Source organism: Mus musculus, chromosome 10 (genome assembly GCF_000001635.26).
Source record: "Mus musculus strain C57BL/6J chromosome 10, GRCm38.p6 C57BL/6J".
NCBI lineage: Eukaryota > Metazoa > Chordata > Mammalia > Rodentia > Muridae > Mus > Mus musculus.
The window spans coordinates 75,006,281-75,022,257 of NC_000076.6; the positions used below are offsets into that span (position 1 = coordinate 75,006,281).

General features: G+C 52.5%; 2 protein-coding genes across 9 annotated transcripts in view; one reads left to right on the forward strand and one right to left on the reverse strand.

Moving 5' to 3' along the window:
• The window catches only part of Gnaz (guanine nucleotide binding protein, alpha z subunit), a 49,731-nt gene extending 39,104 nt beyond the window's left edge, over positions 1-10,627 (forward strand). For all 4 annotated transcript variants that reach the window (NM_010311.4, NM_001358848.1, XM_006513235.4 and 1 more), the window contains one exon: positions 8,588-10,627. In NM_010311.4, the coding sequence (NP_034441.1) occupies positions 8,588-8,932 (345 nt within the window). In that variant the 3' untranslated portion in view covers positions 8,933-10,627. The remainder of the gene's footprint in view (positions 1-8,587) is intronic.
• Rsph14 (radial spoke head homolog 14 (Chlamydomonas)) overlaps positions 1-15,977 on the reverse strand; it is a 75,166-nt gene that overhangs the window by 48,804 nt on the left and 10,385 nt on the right. The gene's annotated exons all lie outside the window — the stretch shown is intronic.

Genomic DNA, 15,977 nt, shown 5'->3' on the forward strand with positions numbered 1-15,977 from the left:
CCAGGTTGTGCCATCTGCTTCAGGGCCCTGAGCACCCGCAGGTTTGGTGGGTGGGGGGAGGGACCCTTGTGTGGGGGTGACCACCCTGAGGGAGCACAGGTGGGACCCAGCTCATAGGCAGGCAGCAGCCTCCTTAGCTTCAGCGCATCCCTTGTTCCTGCACTGCTTGTTCCTTCAGACAGGCTCCAGGGCAGCAGGGCTCATAGAATCATGAGCTTCCCTAATCCAATTCTCCAGGCTATGGAAGCAGCAGTTAAGTTATGCAGGAAGGAGGAGAGAAACACTAACCAGATTGCGCTGGAAATAAGTCCCCAGTTATCTCCTCTGTCTCCAGATACATCCCAGTTTCCCCCGAGGCCAATATCCCTGACCAAGCCTGAAGGTGATCCAGTCTGTATGGGACCCTCCTTGCTCCAGGGTGGTGGGCTGGGCAGAGGTTGAGTCCATAAAATAGGAATGCTGTGAGGATCCCCATCATGACCCTTCTCCCTGGGCCTGGAGCCCTGTGTCACTTTTCTAATGTGAATGGAAAAGTGGCCTCCTCACAGGTGGATGCTATCAGGAACATGTCACCAAAGGAACCTTCCATCTTAACTGCCTGCTGGCTCTTAGGCCAGAGTGAGCCAACAGATCATCTCCAGAGGAGAATCAGGTCCCCCAACCAACTCCCAAAGGCCCACTGCTACTACCCCCAGGTAGATATATTGAGCTAAGAAGTACAGCCTCCTCCTGTCTTTGGTCTTTATTGCTGTGTGAGATGGAGGGTGGAGGCGTCCTCTTCGGTTGTCATGGAAACAGCAATCCATCTACTGAGAGTCTGGGTGCTAAACTGAACAGAGGGAGGGGCAGCTGGCTGTTGCCACCTTCCAGCAGTTTGGGGCTGAGAAAGACCCAAGGGGCTACCACACACTTGAATGTACCTGGCGTGCCCAGAGTACCTGAGAGCTTCCCTGTGGGTAGCGGAGCCAGAGGCACACCTGCCTTGTCTCTGTTAGGGTTAGCTGGCATTCCATCCAAGCACTGGAGTGGATACAGAGGCTCTGTCCACTGGGAGCCACGTCACGGGGAAGGCAAGGATGGAACGGGGAAGCCAGCAGCCAGTAGCTGGCACTGTCTGGGGAGAACCAAGCATCTGGCCCTCCCTGGGTGAATGACTGCTGCCTGCCCAGCTTGTGCCTACTGCTAGGAAGCAGTGGCATGGTGCCTGCTTAGATTTCATCAGACTCCCTCCTCAGGGTTTCTCACCTCACTCCCTGTGTGTCTAAGCTCTTCGAGGACACCACAGCATGGATAGTAACCTCCCCCATGCCTCTAAAGTAGGAGAGAGTGGCAGAGACAGCCAGCTCCCAGATAGGAAGTGCAGCCACAGATCTGCAGACCAGCAAGGGAGTGTGCATAGGACTTAGTCTATCAGTGAAAGGAGACCCTGGCACCCTGCAGAGTGTCAAGGGCCTGGCTGGCAAGCCTGTCATCTGTATCACGGGGCCTAGAGACAGGGCTCAGGAGGCGAGGGATACCTCCTTCAGTTCCCCAGTCCGGGATCAGCTTCTCAGAAGCACAGTCCTCTCCAGGTCACTGGTGGATCCAGGGTGAGTGGTCCATTTCACGGAGGCAAGAACTGCAGTCTGGAGTGTGAGAATCACAGAGTCTCACGGCCATCTGGGCGTGCCTCAGGGGAGGCCCGAGAGTACTCAGGTAGCATGGACAGGCGCTCTCCTCCAGGAAGCCAGCAGAGTCATGCCCCACAGAAGCTTCTCGGCACCTAAGCTTAGTGACAGTCCCCGACTGACGGTCCCAGGTCCCAACGGCAGTGTGCGACTTCAGATCCAACCTTGTCTTTTCCAAACCAGAGGCTTCTGATCACAGAGCATGGCCTCTGTAACACCCCCCTGATCACAGAGCATGGCCTCTGTAACATCCCCCCTGATCACAGAGCATGGCCTCTGTAACACCCCCCCCCCCCCGCTGATCACAGAGCATGGCCTCTGTAACATCCCCCCCCCCCCGCTGATCACAGAGCATGGCCTCTGTAACACCCCCCGCTGATCACAGAGCATGGCCTCTGTAACATCCCCCCCCCCCCCCGTGATCACAGAGCACAGATCACAGAGCCTCTGTAACATTCCCCCTCCCCCCGCCTTTTTAAAGAGTAAATTACATTAAATTCTCAAAAGGACTTTTTTTTTTAAGTATTTATTTTTATGGATGAATACACTGTAGCTGTCTTCAGACACACCAGAAGAGGGCATCGGATCCCATTACAGATGGTTGTGAGCCACCATGTGGTTGCTGGGAATTGAACTCAGGACCTCTGGAAAAGCAGTCAGTGTTCTTAGCCACTAAGCCATCTCTCCAGCCCTCTTCCCATTTTCATAAGGAGGCCATGCTGGTCCAAACCTCCTCCTATATGGGTCCTCTTGTGGTTCTTGTCAGCACTGTCTCCATTCTACCTGGGATCCTGTGTCACCTCACAGAACTGGCTCCTGTCTCTATCATTGGCCTAGGGATAAATGTAAGCCAGGATCTTGTACCTCTGAGCCCCTGCTGTGGCTGGAATCCCAGATGCTAACAGTTACCTGAGCCTGGGTCCAGGGCTAAGCTGTCTGCCCCGCTCCAGCCCTCAGCCACTCTGTTTTAGGGGTACAGTTATACATGCCATCTTAGACGTGGGAAAACACTCCTGGTAATAGGCCGAGGATGATTTTTGCCCCTTCTCATCCGTTGCCTTTTTATGCTACCTACCCATCCCACCATATAGAAGGTATCTACCCTACCCATCCCACCATATAGAAGGTACCTACCCTACCCATCCCACCATATACAAGGCACCTACCCTACCCATCCCACCATATACAAGGCACCTACCCAACCCAGTGTCTGGAGAGCAAGCTTTGCCCTGGGCCTTGTGGGGGGAAACAAGGAGACAGGATGGGTCCGTGTATAATATTCCCTAGCTCCATAGCTCACCCCGCAGCTAGCAGCAGCCAGATTCTATGGCACAGAAAGGGAGGCCTCACCTGGCCTCAGAATATGGTAAACCTCCTACTTAATAATAATAGCATGTGTTCAGCATGAGTGGGTGTTACACATGGCCTCCTGGAACTAGTATGACCCTGGGCTACGTGAACTAGCAGTACCCACTGCAGGAGTGTATACACCACTTGGCTGGGAAAGGATTAGACTGGACCAGTAGCTGAAGAACTGTCTACCTGCTGGTGTAGTTAGAAGCCAAAGGAAGCTGGCATGTCCTGGGACTCCAAGAAGAGTTGGGAATCCTGATGGGGAGAGCATCCCCAGGAAGAAAAGGCCTATGTAGCTACCACTCTCTGGGTAGGAGTGAGTGCTTGGTGGCTTCTAAGGCAGAGATTCACCAAGTGGGTGCGGACCCTGGATGGCTGCATGGGTCATTCCCAAGCAGCAAGTGCTAGCTACTTCATTACTCACTCTTGGACCGCCACAGGAGAAGCTGTACCTTAGGTCAGGGGTCAAACTGGCTCTGCTGCTCTTTCAGCTGGGGCCTTTTTCAGTGGATGGTTTGGGGTTTAAAGCTTTTTATTTTTCTTAAGACAGAAGTCTGGCTAGGTTGTCCAGGCTGACCTCAAACTGGTAACCCTGCCTCCTAAGGATTGGGGCATCTTTTCAGTTCTAAGAGGAAACCTGAATTCTGGGTACTTGACATGAACCACAGCTGTTCATCCTGAGAACTTCATGGCTTGGACGGAGCAGCTGTTTATCCTTCCATACGGCAGGGAGGAGGGAGTCATTGCAGGCCCAGCACCGGGGTCTGTGTGGTGAGGTGTCTGGCCAGGCACAGCCAGGTGGATACCAAAAGTCTCTGACGTAGGTGCAGGACTTGGGTCCCACATGATCTCCGGGTTATGTGTATATACACAGTTGAATGTTGAAAAGAAAAATCTTATCTTTGGGAGCTGCTGGCCTCAACCTGTTATTATAGATGAGGGGTGTGAGGCACCAGGACATCAACCTCTTACCCCAAGTGACAAGCAAGGGACAGAGTGGTGTTCTGAGTGGTGGGACTGGCTCGTGTGGGACAGTAGAATCCAAGAACATTTAGAACATGGAGGTGGGAGATCGAATACCTATCGTGAAGGTCCAGATTTTATCTTTAGAAGCTTAGTCAGGATACAGAGAGACCGCAGAAGGGGGATTTTTAAAATGGGCACAGACCTTGAATGTGTAACTAGTGACACCTGCCACCGTGTGTCACCAGATGTGCAGAATGGCTAACCTGACACAAACTCACCATGACTGCCACCCCCCTCGGAGGATCCAGTCCTGGCTTGGCTACCATAGGTGCTGGTACCTGGAAGCTTTGAGGGGGGGGGGGGCTGAACACCCGCAGATTCTCAGGTCAACATGTTTGAAGCTCCTTAGGAGTATGCCATAAGCTCCCCCTCACCCCTGTGGTAAGAGACCCAAGTGCAGGCAAGCACCTGGGGCAGGGGAGTTCTGCGGCATCGAATATATATGGAGCCATCTATGCAGTTCAAAAATGACCAAGAAAGGCTGGAACCCACCCTGGGGGCCGTTACCTAGCATCACTGTGGCTGACACGGCTTGTTAGCAATCGCTGTTTCCCACCACCAAGCAGCAGAATTCCCACATCGCCCGGGCTTCTGTCGGAATCATCTGCTCTGTGTTATTTATATAAATGAATGTTCAAATGAACCCTGGGTTCCTAGAAGATATTATTTCCATAGCGAGAGGGCCCCTTCGGCGAGCTGAGTGGTTAATCCCCAGCCGGCCTCACGGCAACTACTGACCACAGCATTCCCACCGTGGCAGTAATCGCTGGTGGCTGGAGAGGTAAAGGGAAGGGGGGTGCCCTGCCAGAAGAGAATATTTTGTTTCTTTGCCAAGCTCTGACAAGTCAATGCCATCCTAGGGCTTGGCGTGAAGAGGAAACCTCCCCACCCCCCACTTCCACAGTGGGCTATGGCTCGCTTGCTCAAAGCTCCTCAGACGGCAGCATCAGAAGAGAATGTGCTGTGTTGGGCTAGTACAGCAGTTGCTCCCAGACTAGGGGTGCAGTAAAAGTGCCCACCACACCACCTCTAGGAGCAGCTCCTACCCCAGAAACCAAGCAGATGTAAGTAGAGAACAGGTAGGGGAGACACCCCACAGGCCACAGGCTGACTGGGGGCAAAGCCAGCTGTGGTTTAGGGAGGTAGGCAGCAGCCTCTCGGAAGAAGGGGCCGGAGGTGATACCCTCACCCGACAGGAGAGATGAATGGACGAGGCATATTGTAGGGGTGAAGCTCAGAGGCCAGGCAGAAGGCCAACTTCAGCCTTTCCGTTCTTACCCTTGCATAGCGTGGCTGCTAGAGTTACAACCTGGAGTGGCATGGCACCTCCACTGGTGGCTATTCGAGGTGACAGGGTGCCACTGTGCACATGAGGCGTCAAGAGTGCGGCTCCCACTGTGACTCTGGGCCTGAGGGCACTGGACCCATCCATGGGCATAGGAGGCTCAGGATGGGCACCAAGTCAGGAGACAAGGCAGGGCTCCCGCCATCACCTCTGATGGTGTTCTTTTTGGAGCCAAAGGCAAGACCCCTCCCTGGCCACCGGATCCTCTCATCAGCCTCACTGGGCAAGGTCCTGATTGTGATTGCCCATGGTTCTTTGTCTCACCTCTGTTACAGAGTGGCAGACAGTCCCAGAGCCTCTTGTCTCCAGACAGCCGCAGGCAGGACACAGTACCGGCCTCTCTTGCTGGGTCCTCACATTGAGAGGCCGTGTACTGGGGCTAGTCTATCCAGGCGGGGCCTTCTAACTGATCCTCTTGATTGGCTCCCAGGGCAGGTTGCATATCCACTTTACTGGGATTCAATGCTCTCACAGGGATAACAAACCCAGTATCAAGAATCCCTCCAGAGGACAGAAGGAAGTGGCTAGCTCTGGGACTGCCTTCATGCCGAAGCCCCATGTCTCCATTAGCCTACAAGCCAAATGCACAGCCAGTGCCACAGCAGGCTTTTCTGAGTCCTACTGGGCAGGTCCCAGGAGTTGAGATGATGGGGACAAATGTGATTTGAGGCACATCACCTCCCAGGAGGAGACTGCTAAAGTGATGGCCCACCAGTGTGGTTCTGGGGTCCTCAAAAAATAAGAGGAGGTTATCAGGAAACCCGAGCTTGAAGCTTCGGCAGAGCCTGGGTTGCAAGGATGAGCTGGGATAAAGAAAGGTCTCGGACTTCCCAGATACCTGCTCCTATCATTTGTGTTGTCTGCCACCCTGTAAGCTAGGTGTCTGGCTTCCATGGTCGCTCGAGTCTCCAGTGCCAAGGCTTAGTCATACAGGGTCCCCAGAGTGTGAGAGGCACCAGCAGGGAAGTGGCCCAGGCTGCTGGCGTGGAAAGGAGGCCATGGTGCACAAAGACGGCTTCAGACAAATGGAAGGAACTGAGGCAGTCTCGGGATGAGGCAGTTACCACCACTAGGCGGTCCTTTCGCCCTACCTACTGCTACCCTTAAACGTCTCTGCGGCTGAGCTTCTCCCGTAAGCATTGTCCTGTGGGGACTTGGCCAGCAGCTGCACTGGGCCCAAGAACCCCCTCTGCCATCTCCACAAGTGACCCATCGGAGCTAAGGGAACCAGCACCCATACTCTGTGCTTCCTTAACACCCCCCATTTCTGGCCAGGGGAGGCCCCTAGACAGATCCCAGGATCCCAGCCAAGGCCCACAGCTCTGAGACCTCCATCTAGCATGAGAGGCATGGCCCATGCACTCAGGACGTGCCCCACACGCCTGCTCAATGAATTGAGAAATACGTGCTAATAGCCATATCTGATACAGAATTTGAAGTCAGAAGCAAAAGCCCCAATTATGACATCATTTCTATGAGAAGTGACAGCCCCGTTCCCACAGTCATCTTTACACCACAGTTTCCAGGAATCCATTAGAGCTAATTATTCTCCCTGTAGAATGTGACATCCCTAGACCACCACCTACTGATCTCGCTCTGGGAACATCACATCCAGGTCTGTGGCTCAACTGCAAAGGAAGGCGCCCGCTCCCATCATGGAGTGCTAAGCTTGGGACCCTGCCTGCTTCCTATTTCTCAGCAGCAAGGCCAGTTTAGACCATACCAAGGCCTCACTGTTGACAGGTTTTGCCATTCTATATTGATTGTATCAACTCTAAACACTGGATTTGCAAAACATAGTCTTCCGGGTAGCCAAGTCTTGTGATAATGACAGGTACCTCTGCCCGCCCTCCCCTCTCCTCACATCTGCTTCCTCCTTCAGCAGAGGCACTGCCAAAGCCTGTGCCTCAGAGAACACGGAAACTGGAACGCTGGTTTCTGTGTGATACCCTGGAACTCTGCCTCCAGGGCAGAGGAGCATAGGCGCTACAAGTCCACAGCTCCTGTGAGGGACCTGCAGCGCATTCCCTGACTCTCCATGCCTCAGTTTCTCCAGAGGGAGACGGGAAGGTGTGAAGTTTGCACAGGCAGAACCACCTGCTCGCAACCATCACCTCTGACACTGCTGATGTCTCTGGCTAGTATCTCAGTTGGTGACAATATATAACTGGTCTCAGGCATATCTAGGAACTTGGCTTGTTTGCTGTCTGAGTGCTGGGCAGCCTCCACCAGCAGTGACTCCAGATATGGACAGCTACTTGCTTCAGAAATAAGGTTTGTCCATGGGCCCAGAGGCAGGGGTGCGCCTTAAGACCCAGAGTCACTACGCACATTACATGTCCTCAAAAAAAGAAGAGAGGCAAAGAATGGAAGGGACCAGGGGCCACACTCTGTCACTTGGTCACAGCTCTTTCCTAGGATGTCACCCTCACGCTCTATGTGCAGGCCTGCCTGCCTGCTCAGCCACCATGGCCAGAACCTTGTGTGAACCCTTGAAGGTACTGAGAGGGAAAGGGACGCGGTGCAGTGAGAAGCTGCTGTCCCAGCTTACAGAGACTCAGGCTGCGCCTCTGCCATGCCGGGTGGCAGAACTGAAGTTTCAGAGGACCGTGTAAAACCTGGAGAAAGCACTGAAGCTCTCGTTGAAGAAATGGTTCCCAGGGGAGACTGGAGCTTCTAAGTGTGGGTGTGGAGGTGGCCAGGAGCTAGCACTGTTGGAAAATACATCAGAGTAAGAGTGGAGGGTCCTGCATCCCCAGGGCACAGGTCAACTAGCCTGGGTACTGCCTCAGCCCTCATACCACATACTGAGGCTACTGAGAATCATTGCCCAGAGGAAGAGTCCAGAAAAGGCAGGGGTGGCCTTTTAGATACCCAAGATGAGTGTGTTCCTGATAGGGACACACTGATTTGACCTAAACAAGGGAAGATTCCTGTCAGGAGCAGGATGCAATCTCAGGGGCTAGCACTAAGTGGGCAGTCTCAAAAATGAGTGCCCCTGGAGGGCTGTGGGTCTGAGTTCCTTATCTACCTACCTATCTACCTACCCATCTATCAATCATCTTTCTATCTATCTATCTACCTATCATCTACCTATCTATGTATCCATCCATCCACCCACCCACCCACCCATCCATCATCTCTCACTCTCCTTATTGTGAGACTAACAGCCACACTTTCCTCCTCACAACCACAGAGCCGGATGGCGGAGAGCCTGCGCCTCTTTGACTCCATCTGCAACAACAACTGGTTCATCAACACCTCGCTCATCCTCTTCCTGAACAAGAAGGACCTCCTGGCAGAGAAGATCCGGCGTATCCCGCTCAGCGTCTGCTTCCCAGAGTACAAGGGTCAGAACACGTACGAGGAAGCCGCGGTCTACATCCAACGTCAGTTCGAGGACCTCAACCGCAACAAGGAGACCAAGGAGATCTATTCGCACTTCACTTGTGCCACCGACACCAGTAACATCCAGTTTGTGTTTGACGCAGTGACAGATGTCATCATACAGAACAATCTCAAGTACATCGGCCTTTGCTGAGGAGCCGGGCGCAGCCTGCTCGCCTGTGGTGAAACCCATGGGGTGTCACACCCCACACCTCATGCTCGAGAGGCCCGACCCAGGGGCAGAAAACGGGGCTTGAAGAGTGTGTCCCCATCCCACCCCCAGCCTCTGCCTTCTTGGCCCCACATCTCTGCAAACATAAATATATTTGGATAGATTGCTAGGTAGGTAGACACACAGACACACACACAGACACACACACACACAGACACACGCACGCACGCACATCTGGAGAGGGCATAGTTCTCCAGAGCGTCAAGGTTTCCTGAAGTTTTCAAAAGCTGCTGTCACAATTTCATTCCGAGGCCATCTTGCCCCTCCCCCTTCACTCTGCCTTCCTGAGTTGGCCCCACTCTGCACGGGAGGGAGGGCCCACCTTAGACTGCTGGGGAGAGGCCACAGGGCTGGGGGCCAGGTCCGGCCAGCTGTGCCCATCGCCTGGGAGAAGGCCAGCTCACCAACTGAGCTCTGGACTGGGGACTACCGCTGACCAGGAGGGAAGCCTGGAGCCGCACCCGACTCAGCCACTCTGCGTCACATTCGTCCTGTACCTAGGACCGGAGGAAAGACGTGACTGCTCTAACCGGACCTCTGACTACCGGTGGCTTTTACAAAAAAAAAACAGCTAAAACGTACTCAGCAAAAAAAAAAAAAAAAAAAAAAAAAAAAAAAAATTAACACAGGATAATTAGTGTCACCGTTTATTCCAAACTAGGCCAGCTGGGTTTCCAGCTTTTCTTCTACTGGTCTGATGTTTTATAAATGGAAACCTGGTTTTTCTTCTCTGGCATCTTCTTTTTTTTATTATTTTTTTAAATTTTTATTTTTGGCCAAATATTATGTCTCACAGAGGGGGAAAAAAAAACTACAGACAATTTCGGATGTGATTAGATATTCTTTTTTAAATGCGGATTTTCAAAACATATTTCCTTTCCAGTGTCCCTTTTGTGTCTGGCTTGCTGAGTATAGAAGCTGTCACCTGGACGATTCTGCTCCTCAGCTCCAAAGAATCCTGGGGTCAACGTCCCAGGCCAGCCGCATGGGACATATGTACATAGGTCTTCGCAATGTTCTCTTGTTACTGGTGCCGTTTTCTGCTTGTTTTTTTTTTTTGTTTTGTTTTGTTTTGTTTTTTGTTTTTTATTTAAGAGAGAGAAATGTGATGTATTTAAAGAAGGTCCTTTACCTAGGAGCGAATGAACAATAGCTGAATGTCTTGGTATTTAAAGTGTAAATTATCTATGGCTTTGCCAAATGAAGGGAGGGGGTGGGCAAGACATGGAACTCCCCGGTCCCCACACACTTCGCACCCAATGTGGGCTGGGGGGCTGCTCAGACTCCTGTGAAGGCACAGCTACAGTTGTGGCCTGAAGGAGGCCCAGCTGGGACTGTGTGCTCCCGGCCTTCTAGCCCCACAGCCCACAGACATTGGTCTTGAGAGAGCCTTGGCTGTGTATCAATTACAAAGCCCTGCCAGCAAGGGGATGGCACCACTGGAGCTCTTGCCAAATCACTCTCAGCCCTGTATTTGGTACCGGTGTGTCCCAGGTCAATGTACAGAACTGCAGCCAAGGAGCTAAGATGTAACAGAGAGAGAGAAGAGCTGGTGAACCATATAAAACTCAAAAGATTGTCTACTTTAAGAAATAAAATACCCTGAATGGAGCCAAACTCTGTCCCTGTGTGCTGTGTGTGGCTCGTGTGTGGCTGAGCTCGGTGACATCTAGAGAGCAGCTAGAGACACCTTCCACTGTGAGGCCCCTCCCCATCCCTCCATGTGTACATACGTGCACAGGTAAAGTCATTTTGGGTTGAACGCCAAGCAAGGATAAACTTAAGGCTACAAGAGAGAAGAGAGATCTGCCAGGCCCACTGTGGCCTCCGGTAATAGAAGGTTGCAGGTGATGATGTCACTGCCCCCCTTCTGCTGCACCCAAGGCCCCACCCAGCACGGGTCCAGCTTGTAACCTTATTGGGACTCCTTTATCCTACAGATAACTCTGCAGGGGTGTGAGTCGGTAGATCCTATACTGCCCACTCACTGGCTTTGGTGTTCAGAGGTACTCAGGGTGATTAGATCAGTGTGCTGATAGAAGCCAAGGAGATCGATATGCCCGGGAAGGGCCTCCTTCAGGTGAAGTCAGACAGATGCCTTACAATTTAACGAAAATAAAAACATCTCTGCAGATGGCCTGTGGTGACACCCCCCCCCCCCTACAGTCCAGGAAATCAAGGAAGGGGGTCTAAGGTCAAGATCAGGAATCAAGCAGTGAGGGATTCCCTCAAGTCAGGGAAAAGCACTGTCTGTCCTCGTGAGGAACCCAGGAGTAGGGTGCCTGGAACCACAACCTTGCACTGCCCCAGAATGGGGCGGGCAACCAGAAAGAGCACAGAGGGGCCACTGTCTCTCCATGGAGAACTCCACACAGCCCTGTGGGGCAGAAGACAGCCACACAAAGGTGATCAAATACAGACACATAAGACCTGGGTCTCTGATCCACGTTCTACGCTTCCACCCATGTGGGCATCTCTCTCACGTGTTCCCATGTCGCCAATGGCAAGAACCCAAGAGAGGGGGAGGGGCTTTTGTTTAAGGAGATAAAATGTTCAGCTGTAAGTCATTGAGACTTACTCTGTGCTTTTAATACCAACTGTGAGGCAGAAAAGTAACTTCACTGTGCACATCTTTAACCTAAAAATACACCGCTGACGGGGGAAAATAGATTCTGCCTCCCCTTGGTGTGTGCAGGGATCCGAGGAGGCCTGTCCCCGGAGCCTCCTCTTATGATCCCTCCCAGCATTAGTTCCTTGTCCTGTCGCTGAGATGAAGATACCCGACAGAGGCAGTTTAAGGAAGGAAGGGTTTTGTTTTGGCTCACAGTCTGATGTCGCAGGCCGTCATGCCAAGGAAGCCACAGAGGCAAGAGCGGCTGGTCGCATCACATTTGTGGTCAGGGATGTCAGTGCTCGCTTGCTCCTGTTCAGGAACCAGCATGGTGACAGGGTGCTGCCCAGAGTCAAGATGGGTCGTCCCTCTCCAATTTACCCAATCTTTCACAGGCTTGTCCAGTGGCTAGGCTAACCCATACACCCAGGGAGCATGCTCAGACTATACCGACCCTCAATGAGCATGCCCAAACCATACAGACCCTTAGTGAGCATGCTCAGATTCTCATCTCCTAAGAGCCTGGATTCTGTCAAGTTCACAGTCGAGATCAACCGTCATATCCTCCTCAGACTCCCGTTCTGAGTTTGGTGCTGAGCTCGCTGCCTATCCACTGTAGCTCACCTGCGGCAGTCTGTCCTTCCTTCCCTCCTGCTCTCCATCCTCACAGTCCTCAGTATGTCCATCCCCCAGGATCAAGCTTAAACCCATCTCAGCCTGTGTAGATGCTTTATTCCCTCCCTAGCTCACCTCCCTACACTCGCCCATTCACAGGGCAGCATAAGCAGATTCCATTAATTCGAGTTCATATAATATAGCAGTTTCCACTGATTCATCGGTGAGGAACCGTCTGACCCATCTCCTTCCTCCTAAGGGCACAGGCTGACCTAAGAGGCCCAGGGGAGGCCTACAGGGTAAATACCGATGTCCAGCTTTAGCAGGGAAATTGGCAACCTGTCTTCCAAAGGAAATTAAGTGAGAAGCTGGTGACAGGAACCACCGAAGGGGCTCGCCGATGCTCTGCTGGCACTGTCTAGCCTCCCTCCCAAGACACATCGCCATCGGGGATCACCACCTTCCTCAGTGGCTTGTACGGTCACTGATGCAGGGCATCCTCGATGGTGGCGGCCCTCGACAGCAGTGCTCCGCAACGCACTCCTAAGATGCTATGACCGTTGATTTTGCTTTACAAAAGGGGAAACAAAAGGGCGTGGGACGTTGGCTCAGTAGGCAGAGTGCTTGCTGCTCAAGCGTGAAGATCAGGGTTCGGTTCCCAGCACTGGCGTGAGAAGCTGGGCATCATGGTGTGGGTTCGAAATCCCAGTGCTGGAGAGGTGGAAACTGACAAGGGTTCAAATCCATGGTGCTTACTGGCCAGTCAGCCTTGCCTATATTCCAGTAAAATCCCCTGCCCCGACCCCCCACACACACCAAAAAAACAAAAACAAAACAAAACCAAGTGGACAACGCCCAAGGACTAACATTTAAGGTTATCTGTTGCCTACACCACACATGCACGCTCGCGCGCACACACACATTGCCTATGTGCACACACTCCCAAAATATCAGAGACCCCAACGGGGACAAGCAGCATGGCAAATGACTTGGCTAGTCTACAGCAAGGAAGGATTGTGTGTAGTCTGTCTAGGCCCTAGAGAAAATACTAGACATCCAGGACAAATGGGCAGAGTGTGTGCCCAGCTGGCACAGGGACGAATGTCATGGGGAGGCAGGGGTAGCAACACTACACTATGACGATAAGAGGATAAGCAGCCTCCAACGGCTGGGTGGCACCCTGAGGGACTCATCTCACCAGTAGAGGCCTAACAAGGAGCCTCAGGACGGGGATAGTTCCCACTCCAGCTGCCAGCCAAGCATAGCTTTGAGTATGCTCCCAGAGGCCCCCATCCCTGTGGTAATTCCATTGGTAATAGGCTATTTTGAACCCCGGAGATACCATACAAACCTAATGAAAAAGAGCTGATTAAGCCAGCTTCTCCTAAGAGAAACAGTGAGGGTAAGTTCTGGGACCCTGGTCAGTCCTGATAGGGATGGACAGGAAAAGGCTCTATCCCACTGGAGGTGCCGGGGGAAGGGGGTAAGAGTGGAGAGAAAGGGGGTACCCAGAAACTCTGATAACAGGGAAATAAATAGATCCTTGTTGTCAGGCATTATCTTAAAGGTCAGGGATAGGAGCAACTTGGGCTGTCGGGCTAAGGACACATGCCATTTTCAAAACAAGAATTCCTGCCATTCAATTTTGCCAGTGAAGACTCGGGAGCCAGATGCTGGGATGAAAGCCTGCTAGCTCAGAGAGGCAGAGAAAGCACCCAGCTGACCTTCCTACTCCACTGGCATCCCAGAAAAAGAAAAGCTCCTCTTCTCCTCCTCCTCCTCCTCCCCCTCCTCCTCCTCCTCCTCCTCCTCCCCCCCCTCCTCCTCCTTCTCCTCCTCCCCCTCCTCCTCCCTGTCTTAAATATCCTTCAACTCCTAAGACCCTCCTTTCTCTTCTCTGGGTTTACTTATTCCACTCCCTGTTAACCGGTTGGCCGGTTGTCAACTTGCTCAGCCTCTTGACCTGTTGTTAACTTTATTTAGCTCTTGCTTACAGAAAGCTCTTGGATGAAAGGTTTGTGCTAGGGCTGAGCCACACCACTACCTATTTACAGTCAACAGAAAGCTCTTGGGTTGAAGGTGTGTGCTCTGGGTTGAACCACACCATGAGGATTTTCCAGTTCACAATCTTGGGGTCCACAGTGTGATTAAATATCCAGCAACAGACATAGGTATAGCGTCAGATGCAGGAGTATGTCGCCTGCCTGGGGCTAAGCTGTCCATTGAAGGGAAAGTTTCTCCATCAGTCCATCACTTCAGGGAACGACCAGTCCCAGCAGGTTCATCCCCCTGTGACAACAGCTGCCCAGACCCCAGTCAAGCCCAGACAGTATGACTCCAGGGCAGCTCTCTGCAGCATCTCAAGCTGGCCAGGTTCAAAACCACATTCAAGACATCTTCTTGTGGTACCCAGGCCCCGCACTGGGATAGAAAGATGCTGCAAAGCTGGGGAATGGTTTGTGATTACGTCTGATCAGTCAGGGCCTTGACCCAAGTCCGGGCATCCCACATTGGAGCCAGATCACTGCGGTAAGTTATACTACCACCACTACATCTAGGCCAGGGTCTGAGAGCCTGGCACAACCGGAGGGAGTTACATGAAAATGGACCAGGCCCAAACTCACCCAAATACCCAGCCAGTGCCTGACACAGAAGAGGATCCTGGGTGGGCAATCAAGGCCACTAGTTTCTAGGGAACGTGGCCCAGCAGCCCCTCTGTGGCATTTACCTATTCTGTTTTGGTTTCTCCTCGCTTAATAGGGCAACAACCCCTTAGGGCATGAGACGGGCCCAGGCCCTAGTCCTGCTGCACCCCCTGCTGGTTATTCTGGGAACAACTCAGACCTTGGTAGCGGCAAGGATTCAGAAGGAAAGACCTTTGCCGAGTACATCCACCAGTTAAACAATATTAACTACACTCAAGGTAGTCCGGAGGCAATGCCATGGGAGATGCAATTAACAAAACAAAGAACTTCTAAATGCTGCCATTGACAAGGAAGCCCCATAATATATGCTGCAAGCTAGCAAGTCAGGTTCCCACCAACTAGCAACTGCCCAACGTCACATACTGATAAGAGGGACGTTTGAAGAAGAAATCCACGCCCCATCCAAAGCCCAGCTAGGACACTGTGAGGTACAGCCACACCACTGAACCCAAAAGCCACAGACAGCACCCGAGTGGTCCCAAGGTGCATGCACCTCCCCAGGCACGGACCACACTGCCTCCCTTCCTCTGACAACTTACCCATCATTACCCAAGCCCCTGATGCCAATCTCTCCACCAGGCTTCCCTGGCCTGCCTTCTGGGGACCTCACCCGCAGTGATCAGCACCCATCAAGGCAAATGGCTCACACTGAGGTCTTCAGAAAGGCTTGTGTCGGTTGGGCTTGTCAGCCCAGCAGACTCCCTGTGTCGTTTGAGTTCTACAGGAAGATGGGGAGCATCCGGGAGAACCCAGGACACTTTTCAGAACCCTGGTAGTATTGATTGGCAGCAAGGTCTAGAAGGAAGATGGGCAAAGCTCTATTGTGGGTACAACCTTCGCCAGCTGCTCAGGAAAAGTAAGGCTGTTTCCTAGGAGACACGGCAGAACGTCTTCAGGAGCTCAGGATAAGTGGGACTGTCTTCTCTAGCGATCCCTACCTCAGGGGGGAAACACAAAGGCAAAGCTGGTGAGACCAACTTCCAAGTGAAGAACTTTAGGGCCAACTGAATAAATAAGGAGACGCTTACCTATCTCA